The 15,777-nt window shown below is 40.3% G+C and overlaps 1 protein-coding gene across 5 annotated transcripts in view; it reads left to right on the forward strand.

The window, feature by feature from the left end:
* The window catches only part of Pde4d (phosphodiesterase 4D), a 635,057-nt gene that overhangs the window by 573,735 nt on the left and 45,545 nt on the right, over window positions 1-15,777 (forward strand). For 4 of the 5 annotated variants that reach the window (XM_090331909.1, XM_090331910.1, XM_090331908.1 and 1 more), the window contains exon 6: window positions 5,670-5,782. In XM_090331909.1, coding sequence (XP_090188035.1) covers window positions 5,670-5,782 — 113 coding nt within the window. Of the gene's footprint in view, window positions 1-4,976; window positions 5,584-5,669; window positions 5,783-15,777 lie in introns of those variants that run through there. The other variant, XM_090331912.1, reaches the window with a different exon arrangement.

A 15,777-nucleotide genomic window follows, 5' to 3' on the forward strand; every position in this document is an offset into this window, starting at 1 on the left:
TTTATGGATAAAGTGTACGGTCAGAATCATTGTGTTTCTGTGGAAGCTAATAAAGAAGATAGCACATAGTTAGTGCTATATAAATGTTGAGTTTGCTAACTAGACTAGAACTCAGTGGAACTGAATCCTGTATTTGTTTCATTAAAAAAATTATTAGTGTCTTAGGCAGTACTAGAAGAAAAATTGTAGCTAGAAGATAAAAGAAAATGAACTTAGAAACTTAATCATCTTCACTTTGAATGCTACTTGAAGTGCTAAGTGAAAGTTGATATATTTTACATAGGATTTTAAGATACTTCAAAATAAGACCTGGATGCCAGAAATATTCTTGGAAATAAGAGAGCAGTTGCCACTGGCAAACTCTACTTAAACCTGTTACATGTACACATAGAAACAGAACCCATGGCCTTCATGTTCTTCCCATCAGATAAACTATATTAAGGAGAAAAATTATGTCTGTGAACGTTGGTGCTAATCTGCACAAGGCTTTTGCTAACCTGCATAAATCTTTTGCTGCAAGGAAGTCTTAGAGTGAGTAGCTTGAAGCAATGCATGGTGAAGGACAAATCATTTTCTCCAGTTCTCTGCCACACACTTCCAACTCCATTTGAAGGAACAAAGACAGCATGGGTGGGAATAAGGAGAGAAGAAACTATGCATATATATATATGTACATTCATTTGTATATATATATATATATATATATGAATGAGAGGGAGGGCCATGTATAGTGAAGTATTTGCTCTTAGAAACTGAGATTGCTTGACGTTTGGAAATAGTCTGATTCAGCTATGATAATCTTTAAATTATTATTATTATGAATTATTATTATTATTATCATTATGCCAATTCTGGGGCTTGAACTCAGGGCCTGAGCACTGTCCTTGTGCTCTACCACTTGAGCCACAGCACCACTTCCAGCCTTCTCTGTGTATGTGAGTACCAAATCGAACTTAGGGTTTAGTGCATGCTAGGCAAGCACTCTACACTAGGCCACATTCCTGGCCCTGATTTTGAATATGTTTAAGTAGTGTACAAAGGAATTGTCTTCTTCAGCAAAGCACTTCATCAAGGCAGGGGATCACTGTCACCCCTTTCAACATTGATTTGAGTGCTTTTTTGGCCATCTCACAAAGCCGTTTGTGTATACAATGTATGTTGATCTGTGTTATTCCTTCAACAGTTTCACCTATCTTCAATCCACTTCTTCCCTTTATTTTGTTCATTTCATTGCATATACAATGAATTCTTGACTGCATTTTAATTTTTTTGTTTATTCATTTATTTTGTGTGTGCTGTGTGTTTGTATGTGTCCCATAGTCGAGCTTGAACTCCAGGACTTTGTGCCTTAGCTTTTTCACTCAAGGCTGGTACTTTACCACTGGAACCACAGCTTCATTTGTATTTGATTTTTTAAAAATTTTTTCTATTATTTAATTGTTTTATTTTTAGCAGTTGTACAAAGGGGTTTCGAATCAGCATATCAATTTATGAAGAAAATGCATCTTGATCAATGTCAAATTATTATTTTTACTCAAAAGCATGCGAATGATATCCAAAGTGATACATTTGTTTATTTGTTTGGACTTGTCCTCATTCATTTATGGCAATGGCCCTATCTAGGAATCATGACAAATAAAAAGCTAAGACCTGCAAATGTTGACAAAGAAGCCACCATTCACTTCATGTCTTGAAGGGTGAATCATCTTACCTACCTACATAGCTTCCCTCTAAATTGTGAGAGAAAAGTAATAGATAACATTTCACAAGAAAATGACCTCAGTCTCTTGCTCTGAGCTCTGTGGCTCTGAGCTGACAACATATTTTCCTTTGCAAAGGAAAGCTGCAGCCTCAGCATCCTCTCCTGGAGGCCCTGGCAGTGTTTCAGGCTGTGTGTGTCAGGGGAATCCTTGCATACATCACAATGACGGAAGCCGAGTGCTGCTCTGCAAGCATTAAGGACTGAGTGTTCACAGGAGAGTTTGGACAGAACCCTAGGGTGTTACATAGTTCAAAGGTGCCAGGCAGAAAGCTGATGCTTTCATGAGAGGAGACTGCCATTAAGGCTCAAGTGGATTTTTCATCTCAGTTACTGTTCCATGGCCCTCTCCTAGTTTATATGAAATTTACTCACTAATTATTTTTCTCTCTTTAGTTCCTTGGCTTATAAGATTGTAGATAGTTACATAGAAGACTTTTCATATTTTTATGTAGGACCACAGTGCATCCTATTCTCTAGGGGAGATGTATTTTATTAATGAATGCAGTATGTGTTTTTTGGTAAAAGCCAAAATGAGACTGGCTCACTGTTTTTGTCCTGCTAGTTGTAGATGACATTTAGGTGTTTTGCTTGGTGCAGTGACTTAATTTCCTGTAGGATAGCTACTCCACACTGACGCCTCCCCTGCCCCCCAGGATGAAAAGGTCAGTTACTTGGGGTTAAAATTCCTAAAGTGAAAGTAATGATTCCCCCAAATTGTGGCAAAGTATATCGTCTACTAACTTAAGAATTTAGAGGAAGTAGTATTGTCAGCTTTATACTAACAGCAATAATTCTTCATTCCAGACACAATTCTATAAATAAACTGTCAACATTTCTTACTTACTGATATTCATACACATTCTGAGTCATTTTTCTTTCATTCAGACTGATATTGGGAATGTAGATGTTGGAATTTAAAATGCATACATGTATCATACATATATGGTCCTACTCTCTTCCTCAGAGTCAAAATGGCTAAGCCCTATATGAGGAAAATGAGTGTTCTGCAAAAACTTGCCTCTCTTTTCTTACCTTCTTAAGAGCAAATCATGTATTTAAGTGCATGATGCCTTGTAGCATTAACCTGAAACTTTATGGAATTACTTTTCCACATTAAAAAATAAAGACTACAATATCATATGTGAAACCATATCCTGGTAGGTCTGAAGTTTGAATGTGTACTTGTGATTTCAGGAATATCTTCAGGAAGTTAATGAAGATGGAGGACAGTTAATGCACTGGGAAGTTTCCTGGGGCTAAGGCTTTGAATATGTCTGACTTAAAGCAAAGCTTAGAGATGGAAAGGGGGAACTCTTGGCTTCAGAGGACTGAAAAGATGTCAACAAATGAGTATTACCCGTTGGCTAGGCTTGTAACCCACTAGACAGGGTATGGGCAACTCAATGATTTCAAAGAAGTTAATTTCCTTTTATAATGTTTTATGTCTCTATTTTATAAGTAGAGGCAGGGAAAAGCAACAGCCACACCTCAGAGTATATGTGCTACCATGGCAATGAGCTAATGCTATATGCTTACATATGGAAAAAAGAGTCCATAAATTGAAAATGGTTGTTACAGTTATAGGTTGAAGTATTGCTTGGGATCTTTAAGTTGCAGAATTTCAAAGGCCATTCTATGCTCCTGTATAGTTTATAGTCTTATCACCAAGGAAAAAAATTATACTGATCAGTACTTTACACTTACCATTTAAAAATCAGCTTTAAGGTTCCAATTATTTAGGAAGAAACACTTCAACCTTTAATTCACTCCGCAAGGTTGAGACTTGTTGATTTACCTGAAGTATGTATTTGCAGAAATTGGTGCAGAGAAAAAGAAAGTAATCGAAGAAGCAAATTTTAACCCTAGAGTACTAGAAGTGAAGAGCAAATCTTAGAAGAATCCTTGATACCACCACTTAGCACGTGTAACAAGGGCTTTGAAAGTTATAATTCTCACAAAGTTCATGGGGGGGGATCTTTCTAAAAAAAAAAATTCTAACATTTCATCTTCGGTCTGAGCAAATCTTTGTGGTGCTGCTGGCTGGTAATTTATGGAATGTAAATTTCAAGGGCAGAACTACTCACCACCAAATACCTGTAGGTCGGGGATCTCTAAAAAGGATCCGAACACCTAAGCTTTTCAATATTTTCTTCTGACAATGGCAGTGTAGGCTGGACTTTGGGGGAGTTTGAACTTTTCCCCCTGCCAAAGGGTACAGGGTGTGTTTTTGTACACAGAACCTGTTTCCCTGTGGTTGCCATCGGAGTCTGTAAACGGGTCTTTTCGTCTTCCTTCATTTGTGGTTGATTCTGCACACCGCGAGCAGCAACACCCTTCCCCACGTTCGTCCTTGGCCCCACAAGACGGTCCTGGTCTTGTGCAATTCCACCAAGGAAGCACGTACGCAGGGCATGTGTGAACTCCGTGCCCTGGGCTTCCTTCCAGTCGCTGTTCCTTTAAGAGAACTCTCGGCTCAGGAGCCCCGCCGCCTGCGGTCGGGGCTCTAAGCGTGCTTCCCCCGGGATCCCCCCGCCACGGCGTAGTCGTGCTCACCCCCGAGGTTCAAGTCTTGTCCCGAGGGTTTGGGCACCAGCAGTGCCCACAACTCTGCTCCCTTAAAGCAATCAGAACCCCTCTACAAAGCCCCAATCTGCATCTCCAGACACCGCGGGATGGCGCGGCTGGATCCCGCCAGGGCCCCCCCATTCCGGCCCGGCACCCCCTGGAGAGACGCAGCGGCGGCGCTGGGGGAGCCGCGGACGCGGAGGCTGCGCCAGCCCCGGCTGCCCGCGGGGCAGGTGCGCGTCTGCCGGCGCCTGCGCGCCGGGTCCCGCCGGAGCCCCCACACTGGGCGCGACCCCGGGCGGGCGGCGGGCTGCGGCGGGCGCGCTCCACGCCGGGTTTTCCTCTGCTCTGCTCTCCTCCTTCACACAGACACTCGCCGCGAGCGCCCGCGCCTCCCCGGCTGCGCTTCAAAGGCAGAGCGAGCGAGCGCGTGGCCCCGGCTGCTGGGGTGGAGGGGGGCGCGGGGGGGGGGGGAGCGGGGACGATGGCCCGGCGGCGAGGTGGCGGTGGGGCTGGAGGGAAGGAAGCAGCGGGTGGCACCGCCGGGCTTGTGCAATTTGGAATCTTCGAGTAAGGGAGGAGCCCCGACAGCGCCCAGGGGGCGTGAGCGGGAGTGTTCCCGGAAAGCCGGGGCCGTGGAACTGTGTTGCGCCCGCCGCCGCCGCCCGAGGACTTGAGAAAGAAAACAGGAAACGTGGTGGCCGCGGCTGATTCATTCGTTTCAAGTGCCGCGTCGAAGCCTCCCCCAGCGGGGCGGGATTGGGACGTCTCCCCCCCGCTTCTTCCCCACCACACACACCCCGAGGCTCGGGTCCGCGGACCCTGGGAGACCCGGCCGGGCGGCGAGCGGCCGTGCGGGGCGGGGACCCCGGCGCACGCGCGCGCACCCGCCCGCCCGCGCGTACCGCCCCTTCGCCATCCATCTATCCATCCATCCTCCCGCGTGGAGATCCCGGGACTAGGATCGGGACCCCGCCGCGCCATCCCCAAAGTCACCTCGTGCTTCTTCCGCCTGCGTCCCCGGTGTCCCAAGTTGTCCGGTCGCACTCGGGGCGCCCTTCCCTGGAGACTGGTCCGTGACGCCAAGCTGGAGCAACCTCACCTCCCCGGACCCCGCCGCCGCCGCCGCCCTCCTCCTCGCCGCCGCTGCCGCCGCTGCCCTCGGAGCAGAGCCTCGGCCCCCGTCGCGCTGCTGGGCTCGGCAATATGAAGGAGCAGCCCTCATGTGCGGGCACCGGGCATCCGAGCATGGCGGGGTATGGCAGGATGGCCCCCTTTGAACTCGCTGGCGGCCCCGTGAAGCGCTTGAGAACTGAGTCCCCCTTTCCCTATCTCTTCGCAGAGGAGGCCTACCAGAAACTGGCCAGCGAGACCCTGGAGGAGCTGGACTGGTGTCTGGACCAGCTAGAGACCCTGCAGACCCGGCACTCCGTCAGTGAGATGGCCTCGAATAAGGTAAGCCCCTGCCTGGCTGTCACCCCTACCGCTGGGGCTGCTGATTCCCACACCGACAGAGCAGCAGTGACTGTGGCCCCCCTGGAAAATACATGGGGACATTTGTCACGCTTAGTTCGTGTTAGCAGTTGGACAAATGGTCCAGTTTCCATGCCTGCCTTTTCTCTTCCACACTCTCCGGATAAATCTAGATAAATCAAACATCCTTCTCCCCCCCCCCCCCCCCGCGCAAAAGCAACTTTGATAGAGTTGGATCGAGTGTCCCCAGGACATAGGTTAAAAAGTGACACTTTGTCCTTGAAGCAGAAACCCAGGAGGGTCTGCTGGTGTGGCATCATTAAAGGAATCCCTTGGGATTCCCAGTTGAAAATCCATGTTACTGGATGACACTGAAATCTCTCGGGTCCACTGCCTACTTACTATGCCCAGACTCCAAAAAGTTCACTGAACTTGGAGCCTCACCCCTCATTTACCTAATTGCCAGGGCACCCCATGAGAACCGAGCCTTGTGTACGTGTATTCTGTTCACTATACTCACATGCACAGGAAGCGTCAACACAGTGTGAAGGGTTCACTTTGATCAGTGCCTTGGTTTCCTTGGGCATTAGAGGACAAGTCCAGGTTTCTGGGGTTAGCAGCGGGCTTCAGTAGGACATTTGTGGCGTATGGGCCAGGATGAAAGTCTTGGCAGTTGGTGGAGTTTGGGGGCTGAGAAAGAAACCTTCAGCCTGAGACAGCTTTAATGCAGCCTGGAAGGCAAGGTAGAGCATTTTCAGTTTTGCTGCATTGTGTGTGTGTGTGTGTAAGTCTTGTTCTTTTTGTCTTTAGTTATGCTAAGAAATAATTGCTAATATGTTTTTATTGACTCTTTGGCTGAGGGGATGGGAAAGGAGCCCTGTGCATGTTGGATACAGATGGCTGAGGGGCTCCACTCTTAAGGACTAGTCTTGTGTGGCAGTTAGACTTAGTTGCCTTTTAAAGATACTTGGGTATTTGGAGCCACCTATTTACAAGGTCATGCAGGTTATGCCATTTAATTCATTATGTATACTTATCTCTCAAAAAGTGAGTGAGCCTGCCTGCCTGCCTGCCTGCCTGCCTGCCTGCCTTCCTTCCTTCCTTCCTTCCTTCCTTCCTTCCTTCCTTCCTTCCTTCCTCCCTCCCTCCCTCCCTCCCTCCCTCCCTCCCTCCCTCCCTCCCTCCCTCCCTCCCTCCTTTTCCCTCCACCACATAATTACTATTTTTTTATCTCACCTGTTTTCTCATTCAGCACTTACCAAAATGCCATAGGATGTTAGCCACTTGATTGTTGTGTCTTTTAATGTGGCTTGTGCAGGTACCATTGTTGAAGTGAAGGTCCCCTGGACACACTGCCTGTGTGCACAGATGATCAAATTAAGATTCATGGTTTTTCCTCTTTTGCTCTCTCTCTCTCTCTCTCCCTCCTCCCTTCCTGTCTTTTTTCTCTTCTCTCTTCTTTTCTTTCTTTTCACTATTTAGGCTTTATTTGTGAATTTAACCTGGCTCCTTGTTAGAATGGTTATTGCTTTCTGACTAGAACATACTTGCTCCCTGCAGTGGCATTAGATATCACTCATTTGACTACATATTTTTATAGAGTATAAATCTTATTTCTAGCAATTTAATTTACAACAGGAGGAGACATGTGCTGCATGTCTCCAGGGTCCTAAATGTTGAATGTAACCATTGTCAGTGAGGTCTTAATTGTGTTGGCTGATACTGTGTGGTCAAAGGCAAAACAAAATCCCAGTCTGCCAGGTCAGGATGATTTCACAGGAAATTTTTAGCTAACTGAATCTAAGCAGCTATTGTTATTTTACCTAAAAGCCTACCTTCTTAATGATAAAACCTGTTGGAGTTTAATAATTGATATGAGAGCTAATAACGTTTGTTAAATAATTTAAGATACAGAAATCTTAAGTCATAATAACTGAACAAAACAATACTTTCATAGACAGACAGCAAATAAGAGAGAGATTTTTTAAAATCTTCAATTCAGAGATAAACTGAGTTAAATTTACAGGATTAATACGGGTGTTAGGTTTATTTGTTTGAAGTGAAATGTGTGTAAAGGAATGTTGTTTCCCCCCTGCCCCCCAAAAAAGATAATCATTCTAGCTGTGTTTATGGGTTGTGGTTGAAAGATTATTGATATGACACTTATTTTTAAAACTAAGTTCAGCTCAGCTGAAGCTGTTCTTTAAGCTTGTAATGTCTAGGCCATTCAGTCTTTCAAAAAAAAATAATTCACTTCTAAATTAGTGTTCCACTTACCTGACATTTTAGGAATGGCAAAGGATTAGCCTAGAAAGAAGAAAAGCCCTTGGTGAAGGTTGCAAAGTTATCCTTTCTGCTTGATAACAAGGACAGGAATAAACCACCTCCACCAGAGCTATCAACTTAGTTGAAAAGGATCTTTAAGATCCCTGTGAGTGGCATTCTCTCTTCACTTGGGACTGCAATATATGGCTTCATTGACACATCGCTCAGCTGTTGGACTTCTCTGGAGTCTGACTAAAGAAGTCTGACACATTGCCTTTTGATAGATGGTCTTCCTGCTCTTGTACTCTGTCCACATTTTCAGTTTATTCTCATTTGCCTTTGGGAAAAAAAGAAGATAGTTTTCTCCTATTTTTATCACTTTCTGGAGATTTAAAGGTAATGTTGTGTTAAACAAGCACAATTAAAATATGAATAAGAAACCATCATTTTAAGTGATAGTATTTGTTTTGGACATGGACTTGGATGTTAGTAAGGAACGGGTTCCTCAAGTCCATTTTAAATAATTGTAAATAATTTTTACATTTGATTAAAACAGTTTTAAAATGATGCTTTTGAAGCAGCTGGCTACATTTTCTGTATGGGTATAATACTGTAACTGCTGTTTGTTGATGATATCAAGACAGCGAAATTATTGTCTTCTTGGCCAAGATAAGGATTGGTTGTCACACACGTAGGATGCTTGTACGAAATTCCAGATGGCATTTAATTTGAGTGATTAAATCTACAGCATTTACCCTCATAAGCACATTAATCTGCCCAAGATTTGTACAGATTTCCTCTGGAACCTTGTTGCCACAATTGAGGGCAATTTTGGTAAGGCCTCAAAGCTTTGGAGGCACTCAGACCTAGAAGTTCAATCCTGTTTTTGTTCCTTGCTAGCTCAGTTCCATTAGAGAAATGATGTAAACTTCTTGAGCTTCAGTTTCCTTTACGTAGCACAGGCATATTAATAGCAATATTGAAAGGTCAGTGTAAGAGTTCCAGGGTTTGGGTCAAACTTGATTGATTTCCCATTTAGCTAAAGTGATGGCATTTATTTTATGATTGTTTACCATTCAGGTGTAATTACAGTAGACATATTTCATAGATGTTTGTAATTCCGTGACGAAGAACTAAATACTTTCCTATGTCACTGCAAAATAGAAAACACAGCCCTTATTAATCTTTAGAACATATAAGACATGGAGTAAGTTGGTTGGTACTTTTCTACTTTGTTGTACAGATTTTGCAAAGCCACTTGTTTTTTTTAACTAAAATAATTTAATGTAGAATGGTTTTATGTTGTTTGTTTTTCTTATATGAAAATATATTGAGGATAGAAGAGGGTGGTGAGGGGGGCAGCACAGAAGTTCGGGCCTAAAGGCTTTCAAAGACCATGTTCTGGAACCCTGCTACTTAATAGTCGTGTGACCCAATTATACACGTTTCACCGATATAAGTGCAGTGATGTTTGAAGGAGAACATGAGCACATGTTGAGTTCTTCCTATAGCATACTACAATAAAATTGTATGTTACATCTACTCTCTAATGCTGGGGCCAGTTCCAGGCTTGACATTGCCACCGGGCTGTAATCCCAAAAGCCTGTCTTAAAGTGACAATTCAAGAAGACTAAAGGGTTTTCTATAGTTCTTTTCAAAGGTACTTATGCCAGCTTTGGAAATGTAGGTGTGACTTCTTCATGGAGTTTGTCTCTTTGGTTTTTAGCAAACATCTCTAGTTTGTTTCTCTTGCCTGTAAGTTATTTTCTGGAGAGATTTTTTGTGGTTCTTTTTGTGGCTGCTCCCCCTACTGCCTTGTAAGTGTTAATGTGTAGCATGTCGGCATGCAGGAAAATATAGGGGATGTTCATAAAAGTGGCTCAATATTAAGCTATGTTGAATTTTGGCCAAGAAAGAAACTTAGTTGGGAAAGGGATTTGAATTTCTAGAACAAAATAGAACTTTTCTGCATTAAGTGATTAAAACTCAGTCAATAGGATTGTTAATAATGACAGAAGTAAACATAAAAGATTTGTAAGCTTTGTTTTTAGAATCACTGTTAAGAGAAACAGCTTTCTTTGCTTTTAAGTAGTAACAGAAAGAGGAAAATACTTAATGGAAATTTTTGTTTCATTGGGTGGTAAGGTACTTCATTTTAACTTAGCAGGACACTAAGGACTAAAAGAAGTCAGTAATGTTTCCGTTGCCAGGAGCTCTGTGCTTGTGTCAGTATTCAGCATCAGTAAGCATTTGATTATCACAAACATCTGATTATCAAAAACTTTTTTTCTGTTATTGTATAATTAATCATTACTGAAAACACTTTCAGTTCCTAATATTAATTTATGGGAGCATGCTAACTTTGGGGAACATTATGAATTTTTTCCCTTTTATGAAAAAACAATCAGGCCTAAGGGATATGGCTCAAGTGGAAAGGGTTTATCTAAAAGGAATTTTCAAGCATTAGCCTTTGCCATAATTAAGTGATATTTTTACCAAGGTTATGGATGGAATAAAATACATTTCTTTTTCCCAGTGGCAAGTTTTACAGGTAATGTTTTTGCAGCATTGGAGAATTTCTGAAGCAGTATAGTACTTACGATACAAATATATGGTAGCTGTGAATGACATCATGATTTTAGTTGTTCCATTAAGTCTATAGAGTTGATTTTATTTGTGCAGTTTAACAAGAGAAACCAAGACTGTACATGCATAAGGTTCGTTTTAACTCGGAAGGGCAATAGTTCTGTAGTGGTACTTGTCATGGTAGTTTTTATTGGAAAAATTAATGTGAGGTCTTTCTAGAAAATGAGAAGATAGGCAACCCATTATTTTAATATTCACATTTGTTTTGAGAACTGGTTATTTTCCTTCACTCACAGAGTTGAGGACTAAGTCTTGACAGTTTTTTTTTGGGGGGGGGGACAAGAAACAATTGTACTTTTTAAATTAGGTAGTAGTCATAGTATTAATAAGCTTGTAACCTGTCACTCTTACAGAAAAAAATTGTTTATTATTAGTATTCTAAGCTTTATGGTTTCATTTTGTACCCAAGGAGGATATCAGTAGGATGGAAGATAAATAACAAGTATGAGATAATCTATCTATATGTATGTATATTATATCTTAACCAAGAGGAGGGATATGTACTTCTTGGACTCAAATAAGCTTATCCTTATAGAAGGACCACAAAGTAAGTTACACACACACACACACACACACACACACACACACACACACACACTCTGCTAGCTGTTTGTCACCAGGGTAACCTAATTACCCATTCCAGCTCTCCTACTAAATATTTTGGGTAACATGTCTTACCTGTCTAAAGCTTACTTTTTCGCTTACTTATAAAGAAGAGTAACAAAAGGGCAAATAAGACTGAAATACTGTTGAGATCATTATTTATAATGTATGCAAAACCCAGTTTGGTGCAGAATACCTACTTTGTATTCCATAAATTTCACGTGCTACCATATCTGGAATATACACAGAAAGCAAGTTTAAGAAAATTCTATGTCCTATATGCTTGCCATGTAATGTTAACTTACTTTTAATCTATAAGAAATTAAATTAGTGTTCCTCAAACTTTTATTTCTGTGTGCTTTCATATTTTGAAAGGTTTAATTTAAAGCAATTGCCTGAATTAAACAATGAAATGTCAGTTATTCTAATATACTTTCAAACTAATATATAACATAATGAAAAATCATCTGTATGCCACGTTAAAGATTTCTTTTACTAAACTCATATATGAGCACTAGTTATTCTTTTCAAGTTTGTTACAAGTTTGGTCTTAGCAGCAAAAACACTATTGAGAATTATATTTTTGTTAGGAACATTTATTTCATTAAAGTCTATAGTTTTCTTCACAAAGGCAAATTTCATAAATGGAGGAGAAAGTGACAAATTTCTTCAGCAGAAATCTCCCATTGATCAGATACTCATTCCTCAGAGAGGAGAGAGTGGTCTATGGATTTAGAGCTTACTGTTCAGAACAGTATTCTCAGAGCATAGTCATCCATTCTATTTCAAAATATCTTAATCATGTAACATTCCAACAGTATTTTCTTGCTATGTTAAGCTGAGAGGGCCTAGAAACAAACACACCCCAGTATCATGCAGCACCTACACTGTTGTTTCTAATGTCATTCTTTAGCAAAAGGAACCTGCCTTCCTTGGAGAAATAGCTGATTTTAGTGGATTTGAGTAGGAATTACACCAGATGAGCCCAGAGCATCTTCTAGTACCAGAAAGTAAAGACTGAATCAAACAGAAAGATCTCCCACTCTGTGAAAGACATGACAGACTGATACAAGAGCAAACAGAAAGAGGTTCCAGTATCGGAAGCTGAACTAGTGTGAGCAAGAAAATGATGTAGTATTAGACTGTGACCCAGTGTATAAAATAAATACCCACAAGTCTTCATTAATAGAAATAATTGAGTGAATAAATAATTAAATGGTCGAGAGTAGCCGGTGCAGGGTTCTATGCTCTTTTAGTGTGACTTGTGTGTTTATTTCCTTTCAAGTGCTAAGTATGGTATGAAAATGGGGTACAAAGAGTAATTCTAAAGTTAGAAACCAGTCATTCATTGCCTTAGCCAAGTTATCAATGTCAGCATTGGTGGTGGTGAATTGTGCTGACAGCATGTACTCTCGATATCATCTCATGAAAATGGCACTTTCTGACTGTAATTTTCCTGTCCAGAGCATAGCACCCCTGGCCTTACCATGAGGAAAATATCAGACAAATTGAAATACAGAAATATTCAGCAACGTACTTGGCCAGTACTCCTCACAGCTGCCTAGATTATCAAGAATAAGAGAAAATTAGAGCTAATAAGAACTGAATGATACTCTTAGTTTATAGTGTATCACTATAGGTTCAATAATAGTATATAATGCTTGTGTGAAATGTTAATAAAAGGAACCATGAGGTTAAAAGTGTGTGGAAACTCTCTACTGTCTTCACAAGTCTTCTGGAAGTTTGAAAACTTAACCATTTTATAAGGCCTACCTGGTTTGCTGTCTTCCCATGGGCCTATTTTGTCTTATATCAGCTATCCCTCCCTCCTTGAGCTCCCTTGATTGAATATATTAGCTCTTTCTCTAAAATTTAGAGGGTTTTATTTGTGATTTTTCTGATGCTTAGTGTAATATTTTATCTTCATTTTGTACTTACATTGAGGTTTCCTGTAATGCACATAACTCGAGCCCAGTTGAATGTCCATTTGATATTTTATAAATTAGTACAGAGCATATAATATCAATGCCATTTTTTGGGTAGAGTTAAGAGTGTGGGTATTATAATTCTTTTAAGAAGCAAGAGTTTTCTTCCATTGACAAGAATTCTGAATATTATGAATTCCACTTATAGATATCTTCTACTTTGACAGCATAGTATGGTCTCATTTGAGTTAAGTCAACAGTACACAAGCAAAGCACATCATCAAAAAAAAAAACCCTTATCACCATGGTTTTAAATTATTCTTTTCTATAGTTATTTCCAAAATAACATTCTTATTAATAGCAGTATCAACTGAAATGACATATCTGAATGCTTTCCCTGCTAACTTGAGAAGAAGGCCATGTGTGTTGGCTTTTGCCCATTCGGCAGTATTCTGTGAAGTTTTGCCCGAGGTATACTTCCCACCAGCCTCTCTGGTCTGCTGCGCCATAATCCCTGCAGTGGCAGCCTCTGGCACTTATTCCTGGCAGCAGTGTGCTCTGTAGACCTCAGCCTGTCATAAACAGGTTTGGAGAGTAGAAAGCACAGGCATGACAGTGATGTATCCATAGCAACCAGGCAAGGATGTGGCTGCCATATTGGAGTAAGTTCAAGCAATATGTATCTTCTTTAGTTCAGAAAATAACTGGCAAAGTCCAAGGCCGTAATCTATGTGTTTTGATTGCTTTGTACTTTGCAAAAGAACTAACTACTTTGGTTAAGGTATGTTAGCTGTATGGTTGTTTTATTCTTGTTTTAGACTTAAGTCTGAAATCTAAACCTTATCTTAAATTCTTCAAAGTATTTTAAGGGACTATACCTTTTGTGATCCAAACTCATTAGAAAAGGAAGAACAGATTTTTCTACAGTGGGAAATTAGAGGGGAAAATGTTTATAGCCCTTGCTCAGAAATTATAAATTTTATAGTGAGTTATATACAGAATTACGAAGTAAGGAATGCTTCTATGTAAGGTGATGAGCATTATTTAGGCCTTTTTGGCAAATTATAAGTTTTAGAAAAGTAGCATTATTTGAGCAAGAAAGACTATGTCTTTTAGTTTATTATTCAAGCTTTAGAGGAAATGTGAACTATCACTTTAAGCAAAATGGGCTTTCTAACAAGAATTTAGGAAATGAGTAAACTTAACATTTTGGAAGAGACTTATCAGTTTTTAATAAAGAGTTCTTTCAGGAGTACTTTAAATAGGTATTTGATTCATTGCTTATTTGCAAGGAAACCCCATTTTATAAAGTCAAGCTAAAAGTTTATTACAAGAATATTTAAAAAAAATAAAATAGGTTTGGGGACATTATTTTGAGAACTTCGTTCAATGCCTGACACAGATTAAGTAGTCAAAAACAACTGAGTAGTTCCTTTCTGGTATTTTTGTTGTTGCTATTGTTAACTATCCACCTATTCTCATAGTCTTTTTCTTGTTAGTTTCAACAATTTGCTGTGATAAAAATAAAACCAATGAACAATATTTTACATATATATATATATTGATCTTCTATTCTTCCTTTTTATGGTCTTATATTCTCAATATGATTTCTTACATCTCCATAAGAGTTAATGTTCATTGGGGCTTGTTCATTTATAGTACAGTCTATTTTATGATTTATGTTGTATGCTTATGTGTTTTGATAGATCATAAGGAGCCTTATACTAAAAGTAGTCTTATTTCTTCACTATGGATCAAGAAAAGAGACCATTTTTCTTAAATTTTAACTTTTTGATCTGGTATTAAATAATTAACATGTATGTGGAAGAAAAGACAGAGGTTCCATTATTACAGATTATATCACTAATCCCTATGTTAATGTGTCCTTTGAAAAGTGATGCAATGGAAAAATTACTTTTCACCTTTTAAACTTCATCATTTCTTCTTTTTCTTCTTCCCTCTGGCCTTTCCTTTGATTTGAACTAAGGGCCTTTTGCTCTTAGTTGACTTGTTCACACAAGGCTGTACTCCACCACTTGAAGTTTTTTTTCCTCTCCTTTTTTAAATTTTCTGGTAATTGCAGTCTCATAAGTGTCTCATGGTCTTTCCTCAAATCTCAGCCTCATGAGAAGCTATAATCACAAGCATCAATTACTGGTGTCAGGCTCACCATGTGCTTTTTGATAGATGTGAGAGTGATTATTTTTCTGGTTGTAGCATTAGGAGAGGGTAGAGAGGTAAGAGAACAAGTATTTGTTTACAGGCTCTATTTTCAAAATATACTCATATATATGTACACATGCATTTAGTGCATGCTAAGTAGTCAGCAATTGCTGGCTAGTTTTTTCTGTCTATATCATTTTGATGAAATAATCACCTGTCCCCCTTATATCTTTTTCTTGTCAGTTTGAACAATTTGCTGTGATGAAAATGAAAATATTTAGGTATATAGAACAAGAGCAACTCCATCAACATGTGCTTCCTAGGGGGCCTCCTTTAGTACCTCTTGTTCTAACTTCGCTAGAGTCATGTCAGGTG

This window comes from Megascapheus bottae, chromosome 4 (genome assembly GCF_031878675.1).
Source record: "Megascapheus bottae isolate mThoBot1 chromosome 4, mThoBot2.hap1, whole genome shotgun sequence".
Classification (NCBI taxonomy): Eukaryota; Metazoa; Chordata; class Mammalia; order Rodentia; family Geomyidae; genus Megascapheus; species Megascapheus bottae.